Below are 15,269 nucleotides of genomic sequence, written 5' to 3'. Positions count from 1 at the left end.
GCTGGGAGGGTCTGCTCTGCTGCCTTTTAGCTGACCTTTCATCTTTTCCCAGCTCGGAGGCCTGGGGTCCATCTGCTGCCTGTTTTGTTCTCTGCCTAGCATTGTTCTCACGCCCAGGTCTGCCCTTCCCGGTAGCGCTTCTGGTCAAGGATGGCAGCTTTCCAGGCTCATTTTCCTATTCAGCTCTGGGACAGTCACGCCTATAGGCTGATCTGGGGTACTTAGCAGATCCCAGGAGTTGGAGCTAGGGCCCAACATGCACTGGTGTTTGTGGACATAGGGCAGGGAGTGGCACAGACTCCTGTGGACTTGTGTTGGGGACATGGTAGGCTCGCTGTGGACTGTCTCCCTAGTGGCATTGCCTCTGCTTCCCCGGCTGGGAGTGGCTCCCCCCTCCCTGTGACTGATGTGCATGAAAGGGAAAGCTTTGGCTGGGTGTGAGAACTGCCCCTCTCATCTCTCCACCATTCCTCCTCCCAGAGAGTCCATGTCTGCATTTCCTCCCTCTCTTGCTGCCACCCACATCCACAGTTTGCCCCCCAGCAAGCCAGGCTGTGGATGCCCTGGGAATGTGCTATGGGACTGTGGGCCTGGGGGGATGGGGACTTGTCAGGGGGAGGCAGGATGACCTGTAGGATGTGTGGCAATTAGAGCGAGGGCTGCGGGCATGCAGTGAGGCCTCTGTCCTTAAGGGTAGAATTACCAGATACCTGAGCAGTCAGTGTCCTCCCTGTCCACCCACTGCCCGTAAACAAACATATTCTGGCGCCTAGAGGACAGTGCGGTCATCGGCAGGCACAGGGCAGGGGAGAAAAGCAGCAGCTGAGAATAGAGGGGGGTACACAGAGGGGTCTGCAGGGAGAAGGGGGCCTGGATTCTCTATATGGGGAGCAGGCTGCAGCCAGTATGGGGTTCTCCCCTGGGTGTGTAGAGTCTCTGGCCGCCTGTAACGCTTATAGTCCTTTGTCTCGGGCTCTACCCCTTTTCCAACTTACATACACACCCCCTCTTCTACCCCTGAATATCAGCGCTCAGGGACCCAGGCTGGTTGGGGCTTTCTGGGCCTGTCCCCAGACCATAGGAATGCTCACCCTGGGGCCGTCTGGAGGGGTAGCCCTGGGGGACCTGTGGGGTGGCTGGTTTGCTCCCACACCCCAGGAATGTACTGTCCCTTCAGGCCCGCCCGGATTCCTGCACAGGGAGTCAGCCCAGCACAGCGTGCTGCTCGTGCCCTGTGGGGACACGTTTTGCCTCACCGTCAGAGGGGCGGAGGTTGGCGGCTCGTGCCTGCTGTCACACCCCCGTCCCTGAGAGTCCCCAGCCAGAGACTAGACTGTTCAGACAGAGGAGGGAGGCCACTCCTGTCTCCCCGCCCTCTCTACTCCGCACCGTTCTTCCTGCCTTAGGCCCTGTTGGAATGTGACAGGAGTCATGGCCAGGGCATGTCCCAACAGCAGGAACACACGCTTTAGCCCGTAAGGCTTCCCTCAGCCCCCAGCTCTGTTGAGGTGGATGGCAGCAGGAAGATTGTTTCTGCCCAGAAGGCTACCTGAGGTTACTGTCTCCATTGGTCCCTGTGGTGGCTGCTGCCCCCTGCTGTTGTCCAGCTTACTGCAGGTGGGGGCAGAGCTTGGAGCCCCAAGAACCTGGAGGGGATGACACAGGTCCCTCAGCGCAGCCACCCTGTGCAGATGACACAGCCTATCTAGAGAGCAAGGGCCACACGTGGTGTGTCAGAAGCATCACTGGGCCTGGGACCCAGGTGTCTCCGCTCCCCGGACATGGGTGTTCTATCCCAGGCTTTCTCGGCCTTGGCGCCATCACACTGCGTGCTGCTGACTCTGTTGTGGGGGCTCCATCACAGTGCGTGCCGCTGACTCTGTTGTGGGGGCTCCATCATACTGCGTGCTGCTGATTCTGTTGTGGGGGCGCCATCACATTGTGTGCCGCTGACTCTGTTGTGGGGGCTCCCCTGTGCGTTACAGGCTGCTTGGCAGCAGCCCTGGCCTCCACCCACTGGGTGCCAGGAGCACCCACCCCTGTTGTGACAACCAGAAATGTCTTCAGGCACCTGCCAGCTGTCTGAGGAGGGCGAGGGGGATCGTCGTCGCCCTGTGTGAGCACCATCATCTCTCGAAACGGCTGCCTTTCTAGGTTTTCTCGGCCACACCCGGCCCTCTCATCTCAGAGTCTGCTCGCCACCGCCGTGCACAAGAGGTCATCTGTGGGCTCCTCTGGAGCTTTCTTTCCAGCAGAATCTTATATCTCTGCTAGGCCTGTCCCTGGTATTCTCTTCTGCCACCCATGTTCTCCAAACCTCTTAGTTGTTTCTAGACTCTAAGAGGCCTGGGAGGTGTGCAGAACGGATGTGGGGCAGGGTGGGGACAGGACAGACCTGACCTATTTCTGGATCAGGCTTGTGGGTATGCCAACACCGTGAACACGTACACACGGGGGGTGCTCACGGAGACGGCAGGAGCCCGGTGCCTCCAGCCCTTCTCCAGCCCTCTGTCCGTGCTTTCCTGCCTGGCTCTCCCTGGGGGGCCTTCCTGGTCCCACACTGGGCAGGGTGGCCTGTGGCACTGACAGACAGGCGGCTGACACCTGGTTTCTGCTTTCTTCCCTTCTCCAGTTTCAGAAGCTGTTGGCTAGAGGAGGAAGTGGAGGGGCCGTGGGATGTGGAGAGCCGAGGGCTAAGTCCCGAACGGCAGAACAGAGCGAGCTGCCAACTGACAGACGGTACGTTCTGGTGAGGCCTGAGACCCCCCCATGTGGCTCTCCTGGGGAGGCTGGCAGGAGAGGGGGCAGGCAGGTGGCCCCTCTTGGCCGGGGCCTGGTGAAAGAGGAGTGGTGGAGGCCAGTGGGGCTTGGTCTTTAGGGTTCTCTCGAGCTCAGAGAATCGCACTGAGGAGCCCAGGCTGGTTAAATGTCCTCAAACCCTTACTTTCTGGTTATTTTTGGAAGGTAACATTGACCATTTCTTTTCTTTCTTTTTTTTTTTTACATTGGCCATTTCTTAAGTGCTAGGTACTTTCTCACTGCTTTATATGATCGCACAATACCCTATGAAATTGGTGCTATTTTCACCCCAATTTGGAGTTAAGGAAGCTGACGCACCAGAGCAGCTTCCCCTTCGAGGCTTTCTTCTGCACCCGCAAAGTAGAGAGGCGCTGCCTCAGACTCCCCGCCCTTTCTGCACAGCGCACGCTTCCTGGTGCACGGGCTCTGCATCCTGCCCTTCCCACCGTCTATTCCTGTTGGACCCCTGCAGGGCTCTTGCGACTCCGTAGGTGCCAGCACACAGGAATCCACCCTTCTCATGACCCCAGCATGCCTAAGCCTGTCTGCCTGCCTGGTGGCTCCTACATATGTCCCCTTTTACCATCCTTTTCCTTTCGTCCAGAGGCCTCTTGCCTTTGTTTCTGAGGCTCCTCTGTCCTCGCTTTCCCTCAGCAGGTCACGGAGCCCTTACCTCCCAGAATGACCAGTGCAGCCCCTGCTAAGAAACCCTACCGTAAGGCACCACCCGAGCATCGGGAGTTACGCCTGGAAGTTCCTGGATCCCAGCTGGAGCAGGAGGTCAGCAAGGCTGGTACCTCGACCCTGGCTGGCAGAGGCAGGCTCCTGAGGCTGGGTATCCGGCCCACTTCTCCCACACTAGGGGCTTCTGGCTCCCAGCATTTGGGTGAGAGTGTGGTGCTGCTGGCAGGGCTGCGTAGGCTCACAGGGGCCACCGTGGGTGCACGTCCACCTGTCTGGAGCCCCCCGAGTCTTGGTAGCTTAGCAGAGACGACCCCACACATGCAGTATGGTTCTTCCTGTGAGAAGCAACCCGCCAGACTGAGGGGCCCTAACCTGCTGGAGGCCAGGACTCTGGTCCTCCCCTGGCTGAGCGAGCCGTTCAGCCCACAGTCCCTCTGGGGGCTGTTGGGAGGTGGTACTCCAGCTTATTCCACCAGACCAGCTGTTCCTCACTGTCCCCAGAAGCGCGGCCTTCCTCCAGCTTTGTGTTGTTTGGGCGGCATTCGTTAATGCATCGGTTACCCTCCCTCACTAGGCTTACTGACAGGAGGAGAGAAATGTCGCAGTGGTTTATCCGTCTCGCTCCTGGGTTCCCACCCTGTTGCAGTATGTAAGGCGCACTCACAGAACCCGAGAGACGTGCTGAGCACCAGGCATGCCACAGCCATTGTGGTCAGACTCAGGGCACAGGTGCCAGGATTTGCCCACTTCAACTCAGAACAGTAAATAAAAAGGCCAGGTATTGTGCTAGGTGCCACCCAAGGGGCCTTCCCCCGGTTTTGGAGATGAGGACCCTAGGGCTCAGTGCAGTTAATGTAACCAGTGTGTGATAGAAAAGGGTCAAATCTAGGTGTCAGTGGCTCCAGAGTCCGTGGTCTCGGCTGCCCACCTCATTTTTGGACCCTGACTGGTGTTTGGAGCAGCCAGTTCAATCCGAAGTGGGCCCGTTAACATTTCCCTCTTGCCAGTGCACGCCTGCTCTACTCTGTGTCTGGCTGAGCCCTGACTCTTGGGCCACGACCAACAAAGGGGTTCAGGAGGATGGGGCAGGAGGTCAAAAGCAAGACGAGACACTTCACTCCTCTCAGTCCCGACTGGCCCAGCACCTCTCCTTTACCCGTGCCTGGGTTCCTCCCAAGCCTCTGTGAGGTCCTGATTCCGCCTGGTTGTCAGAGCCCAGAACCCTGCTACATCTCAGCCCGATTTCTTCTCTGGAAGGTCTCTGCCATGCCTGCGAGGCTCATAGCATCCCATGAACAGGCTCTTTTTATCCCTGGGAGAGGTCACATGGGTACCAAGACTGATTCACAACTGATTCTAGGCCTGAGAGAGGGATTGGAGCTGATGTGTGTGAGGGTGAGGGCTGGAAGGGGTTCTTGAATCTTCTAGTTGGTATGAGAGAGAGTGATCCAGGCCTGTCTGGGCATTACTGGATTGCCTCCATCTCTAGGGGACACTCACTCAGCCCTGTTCTGCAGTGAGAGATTTGGGCTTCAGAAGTGGTCCTTTCTAGGGCTTCTTGGAGGGTGGGCAAGCAGGAGGCTGGGTCTAGAGCTGAGCCTCAGGCTTTCGTTTTTTTGTGCCCAGGAGTCCCTGACTGATGCAGAGAGGATGAAGTAAGTATCTGCTGCCTGAGAGCCTGCCCTGCCTCCTGCCTCAGCTCTGCCCCTCTTAGCTCCAGGCAAGGCTGTTGGGATAGTTGGGCTTTTCCTTGGATTAGATAGTTGGGCTTTTTCCTTGAATGTTGCGGCGGGGGTGGTATTTTAGGGACTCTGGGAGGGGGCTTGCTGTGGTTATTCCTTTTAGAAAAAGAGGTTTGTTCCACGGGCTCCAAGAGAACCTGGAATTGAGGGGATGGCTCTGAGGGCCTGCTCTTGGCAGTGAGCCCTTCCCCAGCTCCTGGCCCTCCTGTGCCAGCTGCCTTTCTGAAACCCTGTCTGTCAGCCACGGAAGACCTCGAGAGGAGGGCAGTTCTGGGCTGGATGTCCAAGAGATTAATAATGGAGCAGCCTGATTGTGTAGTGGGGAAACTGGAGCTGCTGCGGGCTCGGCTGTAACCAGAGACAGACTGGGAATTCTGTCCTCTCATTCTTCTCCAACAAGTGGGGGTTGGACTACCACCTCCTGTCCCCTCTGCTCCCCTGACCCCCCCAGCCAGGCTGTGTTCTTAGGTCCAGTAGGCCTGTGGAATTTGTGGCCCCAGACTCTGATTGAATCTCAAGGAGTCCCCTGCCCCCAGTTGCCTGTCTTCTGTCATTCCTATTCCTTCCTTTCTGACCTGCCTGGGGCTCCAGGGATGGCCCTCCTATCTCTGAAGCCCCTCTGCTCTTGACCCCTTACCCTGCCAGGCTCTTGCAGCAGGAGAATGAGGAGCTTCGCAGGCGCCTGGCCTTGGCTACCAGGCGCACCGAGGCCCTGGAGCGTGAGCTGGAAATTGGGCAGGACTGCCTGGAGATGGAGCTGGGCCAGAGCCGAGAGGAGCTGGACAAATTTAAGGACAGGTTCCGCAGGTGTGGGCACGAGGGGCTAGGACGTGCATGTGTGCATCTCCCGTTCATTGGGAGCTAGCTGGAAGGGGCCTCAGAGATCATCTGATTTTGATGAGAAAACAAGTTTGGGGAGGAGAATGATTTGCCCAAGATCCCTTACAAAAGAGCTGAACAGGGTCTGAGGAACAGGATCAAGACCCAGGGGTCTGCCTTGTGTTCCTCTGCAGACTGCAGAACAGCTACACAGCTTCCCAGAGGACCAACCAGGAGCTGGAGGACAAGCTGCACACGCTGGTAATCTGGGAGGGCAGTTTGGCTGGCATTGTGCTTACAGCATAGCAGGGGGGGCTAGGACTTGCCAAGGGAATGCCATTCTGCCCTGGGGCTTGGGGAGGGGTTGTTGGCAGTGGTGGGGAGGGGACCACTGTGTGCTGTGCGAGTTGGTACTGTCTTAATGCTCACACTGTTTCTCTTCTCTCGTCTCCCCCTCATGCTGCCACCGTTGCTGCTGCATTCTCCTCTCAGGCCTCTCTTAGCCACAGCTGGATTTTTGCAGTTGCGTCTGAGTTTGTGTGTTTCCTCCCTTGTCCTGGCCTCCTCCTCCACTGAGATCTGGGACTGCTGGGGCCCTGGTCATTTCTCTCTGCCCACTCTTTTCCTCTTCCTTATGTGAGGCCCATTCAGTAGTCAGTGCCTCCTTCCTGGGGGACAGCTGGGAGCCTGCTCTTGGCCCAGGCAGAGGTAGTGATTGATGTCACCACTGAACACACACAGCTTCTCGGCTGCCGTGGCTGCAAGCCCAAGCCATTCTGGGGAAGAGGGCTATAGATCCGGCCTAGGAGCTGAAGATCAGAAAGCTGCTTTTGAGCCTGCAGCTTTCTCCCAGCTCAACTAGATAATCTCACAGGCTCCCCTAGCGGCCCCGCAGCAGCTGCTCCCTCCTCCCTCTTCCTAGCCTGATCCTGAAAACAGCTACCTACATAGGCTGAAGCCCGCCTGGGTTTGCAGTTACCTTCTCTCAGGTACCAGCTGCCTTGCCTGGTGCATCATAGGGTTCCGTCAAGGGATGGGCAGCTCATATACTGCCTCTACTGCTGGGCCCAAGTGGCAGCAGGTCATGCTTAGAAAGCGCCTACCTCACAGTCAGCCCGGAGAACAGGAGAGGTGTTCCATCTCCTTCTGTCTGTTCGTCGTCAGTCTCTGTTCTGTCTGCCTTGGCTGCCCTAGCACCTGTGGCTTCCTGTATCTGGGCTGGGAGGGGGTGGAAGGGCTGGCTGGGGCGTGGACTTGGTTCACCACAGTCTTGTGCCTCAGATCAAGAAGGCTGAGATGGACAGGAAGACGCTGGACTGGGAGATTGTAGAGCTGACCAACAAGCTGCTGGATGCCAAGAACACCATCAACAAGCTGGAGGAGCTCAATGTACGTGCACCTCCAGGGCCTTCCTCGCCTGGGGCTGGCACTGTCCTGGCCTGTCCCGGCCCTGCTCCCTTGGGCAGGGCTGGGCTCTGAGCCCTGTCTGTATCTGCAGGAACGGTACCGGTTGGACTGCAACCTGGCTGTGCAGCTCCTCAAGTGCAACAAGTCCCACTTCCGTAACCACAAGTTTGCTGATGTGAGTACAGTGCCCGCCTCAGCAATGCCAGTCCAGTCTTTTTGGGACTCTTCTGACTCTGGTTTCTGCATCTCCATCCCCATAGCCTCCCTGTCTCCTCTCAAGCCAGTCACCTCTGTCACTGCTTGTGTCCTGTATGCTATCAAGGGCCCAGCACTAGGGCTGGGGCTGGCCTTGTTGGTATTTCTGGAACAGATACAGGGGGAGGGGGACTCCAGGATCCCATGCAGGAGGGAGGGAGTGGCCAGAGCTATCAGCCATGAGAACATTGAGAGATCCCCCCACCCCAAGGGGCAAACTCTAGACTCAGGATCCTCAGGTTTAAGGGTGATGGGGCCTACAGGAGTAGTGGAGGCATTCTCAAGGTTCCGGTCATTACAGATCCTTAAACCTGTGTCCGGTTTGGGCAGAAGCTACTGCTAAGATAGGGGACATGGAAGTTTCAGCACATGGGGGCCCTAGTACCAGTTCTGGGTTTAGATCTTGGCGGTGTTAATCGGAACCTCAGGTTATTTTGCCCCTCCTGAGCCTCAGTGTTTCCGTGAAGCGGGGACCTGCCCTGGCATGCTGCAGGCTCAGTGTAGCGAAGTGCCGAGCACATAGCGGTCTACACTCGTGCGTGCTACCACGACTTCTGCCCTCAGTCAGCCTGTCTGAGGTTGGGGTCATGCGTGTCTCTTCCTTTCTGCTCTTTACCCCAGCTGCCCTGCGAGCTACAGGACATGGTTCGGAAACACCTGCACAGTGATCAAGAGGCCGCCAGCCCAGGTCCTGCCCCGAGCCTGGCATCAGGGGCTGTGGTACCCACCTCGGTCATTGCCCGGGTGTTGGAGAAGCCAGAGTCTCTACTGCTCAATTCGGTGCAGTCGGGCAGTGCTGGACGCCCCTTGGCTGAGGATGTTTTTGTGCATGTAGACATGAGTGGGGGTGCCCCAGGTGACCCAGCCAGCCTCCCTGCCCCTGGCAGCCCCACCCCCCAACCCAATGGGGAGTGCCACTCTCTGAGTGCTGCTGGGGGCTCCCCAGAGGATGACCTGCCACTGCCGGCCTGTGAGAAGCTGAGCCCCTACCCCACCCCATCTCCACCACACCCTCTGTATCCTGGCCGGAAGGTCATAGAGTTCTCTGAGGATAAAGTGCGAATCCCCCACAACAGCCCCCTGCCCAACTGCACTTATGCCACCCGCCAGGCCATTTCCCTGAGCCTGGTGGAGGAGGGGAGTGAGCGAGCCCGACCCAGCCCAGTGCCCAGCAGCCCTGCCTCAGCCCAGGCCTCACCGCATCACCAGCCCAGCCCAGCACCCCTGACACTCAGCGCTCCTGTAAGCTCTGCCAGCTCTGAAGAGGACCTGCTGGCCAGCTGGCAGCGAGCATTCGTGGACCGCGTTCCACCACCGGCCACTGCGGCCCAGCGCACAGCCTTCGGACACGATGCACTGCCTGAGCTGCAGCGCCATTTTGCTCTTAACTCCACGGACAGAGATGAGGAGTTTCAGGCACCTTCTTCCCCATCCTGTGAGAGCGGGCTTCTCCTGCCAACAGAACCTGACTCTGGCCTGCCCAGGGAGGAAGAAGAGGAAGAGCTGAACCTGCCTGTCAGCCCCGAGGAAGAACAGCAAAGCCTGCTGCCCAGTGATAGTAGCACAGAGAAAGGGTCGGGCACTTCCCACGCTGAGGGCAGGAGCTGGGCGCTCCCTGGCCCCAGCCGCCCCCAGCGCAGCCCCAAGAGGATGGGGGTACACCACTTGCACCGCAAGGACAGCCTGACCCAGGCCCAGGAGCAGGGCAACCTGCTCAACTAGGACCCCTGCCTGCCTTCCTGCCAGTGCTGCACCGGGACTAAGGGAGGCCCGTACCCTTGTAGCTCCAGGTCCCCTTCCCAGCCCAGGCCCTTGAGCTTGCCTCTCTCTAGGCCTGTGCAGCTCTGTTCCCTGTGCAGTTGGGTCAGGCAGTGGGTCACACCAGGCCTTTCAGCTGCATTGACTGACTGCCACCAGCTTGCCTCATGGTTTTTCTCCCTTCTTAAAATATTTATTCTCCAAAGGTAACATGCAGCTGGGCTCAAGACTTTTTTACCTATCAGTCCAGCCCCAGTTGGGCTTCTGGGGAGCAGAGAGTTCATCACATCATCCTCTATCGTCCTTCGATAGCCATGGATGAACACCCTCCATCGGTGTGTATCCTCCATCATCCTTCAATAGCCATGAGGGGTTTGGGGGGAGGGGAGGGGAGTGTTTTGGGGATTAGTAACTTCTAATTTCTGTTTTCAGTTACCCTCTCTATTTCCCTCCCTCTCCAAACCCTCTGCAGAGCTGTTGCCTTCAGGGGGCCTGGCACAGTGGGTCCTCCAGGGGGAGGGAGAGGGCTGACTCAGGGCTCTCTTCAGCTGTCTCTTCCTCAGGAAGCAGGTGTGGGGTGGGACTCGGGGCCTCAGCTGGGCTCCGGGTGAGGCCTGGCCCCCCTCCCAACCTTGGCTCTAGACTGTTACTCCCAGCTTTGGGAAATTTTCACATTGATGACTATTTTAAAATTAAATAAAACTATTTTACTGGTATGGACTAATTTGTCTATTAATGACCATTCATTTCTCCATTCTTGAGTATTCCCAGTTCCTGTGATGTCCTACTCTTTGCTAGTGATTCTGCCTTGCCCCAACTGCCTGGGCCTTCCCTGGGCACAGAGCATCGGGCAGTCGGGAGGGGCTGCACCTTAAATAACCTTGACTGGGCCTCAAGTCTCCCCTGAGGTAGGGTCCAGTCCAGCTCAGCTCTGGAGGTAAGCTCTATACCTCTGCAAAAATATAATCTTTGTTATATCTTTATAGGCCTTGTGTAAGGGGTCACTTCAGAACCCTGGGTTGTGGAAGTCCCAGGCCTGTGCCAGACCATTTTGAGACCTTTTGCTGGTGGGGGGTGGTGTCAAAGGATGCTTTGGCTGTGGGGTGGCATTGCCCCCTAGTGGTATCTAATGGTAGTTCCAGTTCCTCCCCTACTGCCAGCCCCCCAGTGACCATAGCCACACGCCAGGTTGTAAAGTTGATAAAATCTCTTCCGAGCCAGCGGGCTGCAGCCAGAGCTGCCAAGTCCAGAGCCATTGCCTTGGGTTCAAGGCAGTTCACAGCTTCCAGAGCCTCCCACCCCACTGCCATGAGCTGCCAGAGCCCCAGGCAACCCCTCCCTCCCAAGCCCCAGGGCCTAACCCTGGCATCTGGGGCAAGGTGCTGGGGACAGAGAAAAATGTAATGATGTGCAGAAGCCCAAGTGGAGAGTCACATCTCGGTCTCAGCCAACAGACTGTCCCCTAGTCCTGATGTCATTAGCACCATCTGAGAGCTGGGATCTGTGGAAGGGCAGAGGGGCGTTTAGAATACCATTTGTTCCTCCAGTGGGGACCATAAATAGAAAAAAAGTGGCCTAGGTTTCCCACACCCATCCTCCCAGGTCCCCAGTCTCTTCAGACCTGGTTCCAATGAACCCTCAGGGCTCTTACCACTAGGGCACATCCAGGAGCCGCTTCCCCTCTGGTGGGCAGCAGGCTCCCTCCCCCTCTCTCGTTCCTGGGTGTCACCAGGCCCTCCTGCCACCTCCTCCTCCTCCTCTCCCTCAGAAAGGAGGTCACAGATCTGTTGCTGCAGCTCTGGGCTAATGCTGTTCTCAGCCAACACCAGGCTCCGCAAAGCTGTGGGGTAATTTTCTACCATGTCCAGCAGGGTCTAGGGTGGAAGAGAGTATGGAAAAGGACAAGCAGTTAACGTGGCTTCCCCGACTCCAACCTGCCATACCCCTTGGGTATGTCCACAAACACCCTAACTTCCACTGCAACCTATGGCCTCCCCCAAACATGAAGAACTCACACCTGAGCCGACTGGTTGGTGAGCCCTGTGCTCTCCAAATCTAGAACCTCTAAGGTTCGACTGGACGCCACAGCCACAGCCAGCATCCCGGCCACATGGTCACCTGGGGAGACAGCATGCACACCTGAGTTCATGCACAAGCCTGCTAATCCCTCTACCCTGACAGCCTCCTCATTGTCCTGTCGACCTTAGATCCCACCCCCAGGCCAGGAAACGCTGACAATTAGTAGATGGCCAGGAGGGGAGCATTGTGATTTGTGAGTGAATGCATACAGCAAGCCTGGCCCACGGTGGTGATGGATTCTTTGATCTACCTGTTGGTCATCTACCTGGTCATCTACACAAGTGATTCCTCTATTACCTCCCAGATCTCCCTCTATCTTCCCTTTCCTGGTGTGGGGGTACTGTAGCAGCTGATGGTCCCAGGTACTTGGATGGGGATGGGGTAGTGAGAATCTAAGGGGGGTTTCTTGAGCCTCACCCAGCGGGTTGTAGTCCAAATTGAGGACGCGGACCTGCGAGCTGTGGGCCACAGCAATGGCGAGGCGACTCCAGCCCTTAGGGGTGATGCCAGGGTTGGCACTCAGCGTTAGCTCCTTCAGACCTGGGCAACATCGTAAGGAGAAGCCAGGATGGAGAAGGCCAGGCCCTCTTTAAGCCCCTCCCCTCCTCTGGGTCTCGGGGTGTCCCTAGTGCCTGGGAGCACCCCACCCCTACCACAGACCTCCAGTGCCCTTAGAGACCCTGTCTTCCCTGCCCACCAGACCTGGATTCCAAATTCTCCATCCTGCTCTGCCCCTAATCCTTCTCCTTCCTGAGGGATTTAAAAACATTCTCACCCACACTGTCAGAGCCCTCAGCTCTGGGCCACAGACCCTGCCCTCTCCATTTAGCTTTTCATCAAGGCTACACCAGCCCATGCCCTTAGGAGGGCCCTGCTCACCAGACTTGGCCCCATCTGGGGGGAGGAGGCCACAGATGAGGTTGATGGCTTCATCACCCAGCATGCAGTCCCCCAGGTCCAGAGCCACAAGGGCAGGGTGGAGGGCTAGGGCTGGGTTCAGCAAGGCCAGCCCGGCATCTGTCAGGGGGCTCCCATGCAGGCTGGTGGGTGAGACCAGAGAGCAGCGGTTACCACAGTCATCAGCCCCACTGTAGGGGACAGGGGTGAGCCCTAGTGGTAATGAGGGCACTGAGGAAAGGCCTTGGAAAGGGAGAGAAAATTCTAGATTCTAAAAGAATACAGGTAGAAGGGGAATTCGCTTTTTCTGGTGCAGGGACTGGGACCCAGGACAGAGCACATAGAAGGGGCGTGGGGTGGGGAAGGATTCCTCAACGGGCAGGACGTAGGGAAGGGATCCGGTCCCCAGAGCAGTGTTCCTTCTTGGGAACTAAGTAGCTGCCCCCAGAAGTCAATGCGGGTGATTAGGTGGGAGGTACACGTGCCCCACCAGGAAGATGTGGGTATCCCATCTTCTCTGGGGTGGGGCTGTGTGTGCCAAGTCCGGAGAGAAGAGATGTGCTGGGAGGGTACTGTGGAGTCACGGGCAGAGGAAGGAGGGGGGTGTGTAAGGGTGGGGGGAGAGGGAGGCCGGTGGAAAGAGGTACAGGAAGGTGTGTGGAGGAAAAGGAGGTGGCAGGGAGTGCAAGAAAGGGTGCAGTGCCCGGGACCCCCTTGCGAGGGAGCGCACTCACAAGAGGGACTGGATGGAGCGGTTGGTCCGCAGCGCCTCCGCCAGCTGCTTGATGCGGCTGGGGCTGGACACGACGCCCAGGTTAAGGTTGAGCTGCGCCAGGGACGTGGCCCCAGCCAGGGCCCGGCAGATGCGGCCAAAGTCGCGGTCGCAGAGGCGGCAGCCGCGAAGGGAGAGCAGGCGCACGGCGTTGTCGCGCAGGCCACGGCAGATGTCCCGCACCTCGGCGCCTGACAGCGGCTCCCCTGAAATCTGGATGGAGCTGGGCAGCATCGTACCTACAGCTGGGCCTCCTCCAGGGCCTGGGCCGGGCCGCGGGCGAGGTTGGCAGGGCAGGGGGCGGGGATGGGGCTCAAGTCGGGGCCTGGGCTGGGGTCGCGGCCAGAACCGGGGCAGGGGTGGCGGCAGAGGTGCAGGCGGCGGAAGACGTGTCGGCGGCGGCGGCAGTGGCCACGAAGAGCGTCGGGGCCCAGGCCACAGATGGCTGGGATGCGGCAGGCACTGAGGTCACCGGGGAAGTTGAGACCACGCAGTGCTGGTGCTGGGGCGGACCGTGCCGTCTGTGTCTGGGCAGGAGGCCGACCGGCCGGGAGCTGCTCCGCGCTTGTACGCGTCCCTGGCGATTGCGGCGGCGGCGAAGGGGTCTCGTCTTAGGACGTGCAAGACCGGTCCCAGCTCGGAGGCCGCATCTGCTCCCTGCCTTCCTCTAGCCTGGTTTCTCCTACCGTGCCGCAAAGAGAGCCCGAAGTGGGCAAGAGGGGCAGCCGGCAGGCGGGCAGCGGGCGACGGGCGACAGGCGACAGGCGGCCACTGGATCTTCGGCTCCCGAGCAGGAGCGGGCGGCAAGTTCCCATGGCAACGGCCGCGTCACCGCTGCTCGCTCCGCCCCTTCCCTGTTCTAAGCCAAGTGGGCCTACCAGGCTTGTAGGCACTGGGTGGTTCAGCAGAGATGAGGATGCTCTTTCCCTGAGAGTGGGGCACACGACAGGCAGAAAGTAGGTATGAGAGTTGAGACCTGCGATTGGCAGGGGTGGGGAGGGAATGGAGCTACGTGACATGAAGGTGACCTGGTTCTCTTGCCCATTTTCCCGTCGTCCCCCATTCCCACGGACCAGACCCTCTTCGCCTTTGCTTGGATCCTTGGCACGCCCTCCCGTCCCTTTAGAAGTACCTAGGGCCCTTTAATCCTGGCTTTGCCCCGCCCCTGCGAGGGCAGGCACTGTGGAGAGGACTTCTGGCGTGTTCCTCACTAAGTTGGCGGCCTCGCAGCGGCGGCCCCGGGGGCCTGGCTGGGTAGAGATGGCCTCAACTACTAAGCACAGGGGAACCACAAAGACTTTCTGGGGCAGGTAGATTCAAGGTGCTGGAACCACCCCTTCTTCAGGTGCGTGGGGCAGTGCTGATGCCGTGAGGCTCAGTACCAGTGAGACTGAGGTAGCCAAAATAAGCAGGGTGCCAGGCCCAGCGACCTGGAGTGGTGGTGAGGCCATGGGAAGTGGGCTAGAGCTTTCTGGAAGGACACACTGTATGGTGTAGGCAGTAATGATAGAACTTTGTCCAAGGATGATGGTGTGGGGGCTCACATAGAAGGCAAATGAAGGTCACATCTTTCTTAGTCCCTTTATTAGGAAGGAAAGATGCTGACCTAGATTTACTATGGTAATTTTTCTTTTTAATGAGTAATGTAAGTGTAGTGAAGAGAGGTCAAAAATTACATTCCCTGGGAACTAGCAGAGAGCAGATTAAATGGATGGTGGCAGGCTTTTAAGAGTAACCAGCACTTTTTCAAGAGGAAGGGCAGAACTGAAGAGAGCTTTGTTCCTCGGCCCCACTACAACCCAGGCCAAGCCAGGTCTGTTTGGGTCTTGGACGGATATGGGGGACATGGGAAGTTTTTGTCCAATTGTCATTGCTTCACCGGTGTCCCAAGAGTGCAGCTGAGTCCAGACTCAAGCTGGATACTCTACTTCACTGAACTTACAGTCCCCATGCTGCTGTGGGTCAGATGTCCCTTGCACTCAGGGACGGGTTCCATATTCCATCACTGCCTTCAGTGTAGCCGGGGCTGTCCCCTTCACCCTGCCTGTCCCATCTTA

The 15,269-nt window shown here is 58.1% G+C and overlaps 2 protein-coding genes across 16 annotated transcripts in view; one reads left to right on the top strand and one right to left on the bottom strand.

Annotated features, from left to right (window-relative positions):
• TJAP1 (tight junction associated protein 1) overlaps positions 1–10,184 on the top strand; it is a 25,932-nt gene extending 15,748 nt beyond the window's left edge. For 6 of the 14 annotated variants that reach the window (XM_053668338.1, XM_053668337.1, XM_053668339.1 and 3 more), the window contains 9 exons: positions 2,633–2,739; positions 3,454–3,579; positions 5,110–5,138; positions 5,817–6,032; positions 6,239–6,305; positions 6,537–6,566; positions 7,326–7,433; positions 7,543–7,626; positions 8,328–10,184. In XM_053668338.1, coding sequence (XP_053524313.1) covers positions 3,481–3,579; positions 5,110–5,138; positions 5,817–6,032; positions 6,239–6,305; positions 6,537–6,566; positions 7,326–7,433; positions 7,543–7,626; positions 8,328–9,428 — 1,734 coding nt within the window. In that variant the 5' untranslated portion in view covers positions 2,633–2,739; positions 3,454–3,480 and the 3' untranslated portion in view covers positions 9,429–10,184. The other 8 variants (XM_053668334.1, XM_037154061.2, XM_053668342.1 and 5 more) reach the window with 8 other exon arrangements.
• Positions 10,178–15,269, bottom strand: LRRC73 (leucine rich repeat containing 73). Of its 2 annotated transcripts, XM_037154197.2 has the most exons (6): positions 13,175–15,269; positions 12,423–12,583; positions 11,961–12,083; positions 11,482–11,582; positions 11,116–11,338; positions 10,178–10,965 (listed from the first exon to the last, which is right to left on the bottom strand). In XM_037154197.2, exons 1-6 carry the CDS (start codon positions 13,444–13,446, stop codon positions 10,895–10,897), a joined length of 951 nt encoding a protein of 316 aa, XP_037010092.2. In that variant the 5' UTR covers positions 13,447–15,269; the 3' UTR covers positions 10,178–10,894. The 2 variants fall into 2 exon arrangements, with proteins under 2 accessions (XP_037010092.2, XP_037010098.2); XM_037154203.2 differs by lacking the exon at positions 11,961–12,083.

Source organism: Artibeus jamaicensis, unplaced genomic scaffold, assembly GCF_021234435.1.
Source record: "Artibeus jamaicensis isolate MK-2021 breed Jamaican fruit bat unplaced genomic scaffold, CSHL_Jam_final contig_484, whole genome shotgun sequence".
NCBI classification, from domain to species: domain Eukaryota; kingdom Metazoa; phylum Chordata; class Mammalia; order Chiroptera; family Phyllostomidae; genus Artibeus; species Artibeus jamaicensis.
Note: the sequence above shows the minus strand (reverse complement) of the source record. Positions and strands in the feature narration are given on the sequence as shown.

Coding starts and splice junctions, on each gene's coding strand:
- LRRC73 (XM_037154197.2), bottom strand. CDS start 13,446: ATGCTGCCCAGCTCCATCCAGATTTCAGGGGAGCCGCTGTCAGGCGCC. Junction 12,084..12,422: donor CCCAGATGGGGCCAAGTCTG/GTGAGCAGGGCC, acceptor GATGTTGCCCAG/GTCTGAAGGAGCTAACGCTG. Junction 11,339..11,481: donor TCACCAACCAGTCGGCTCAG/GTGTGAGTTCTT, acceptor CTTCCACCCTAG/ACCCTGCTGGACATGGTAGA.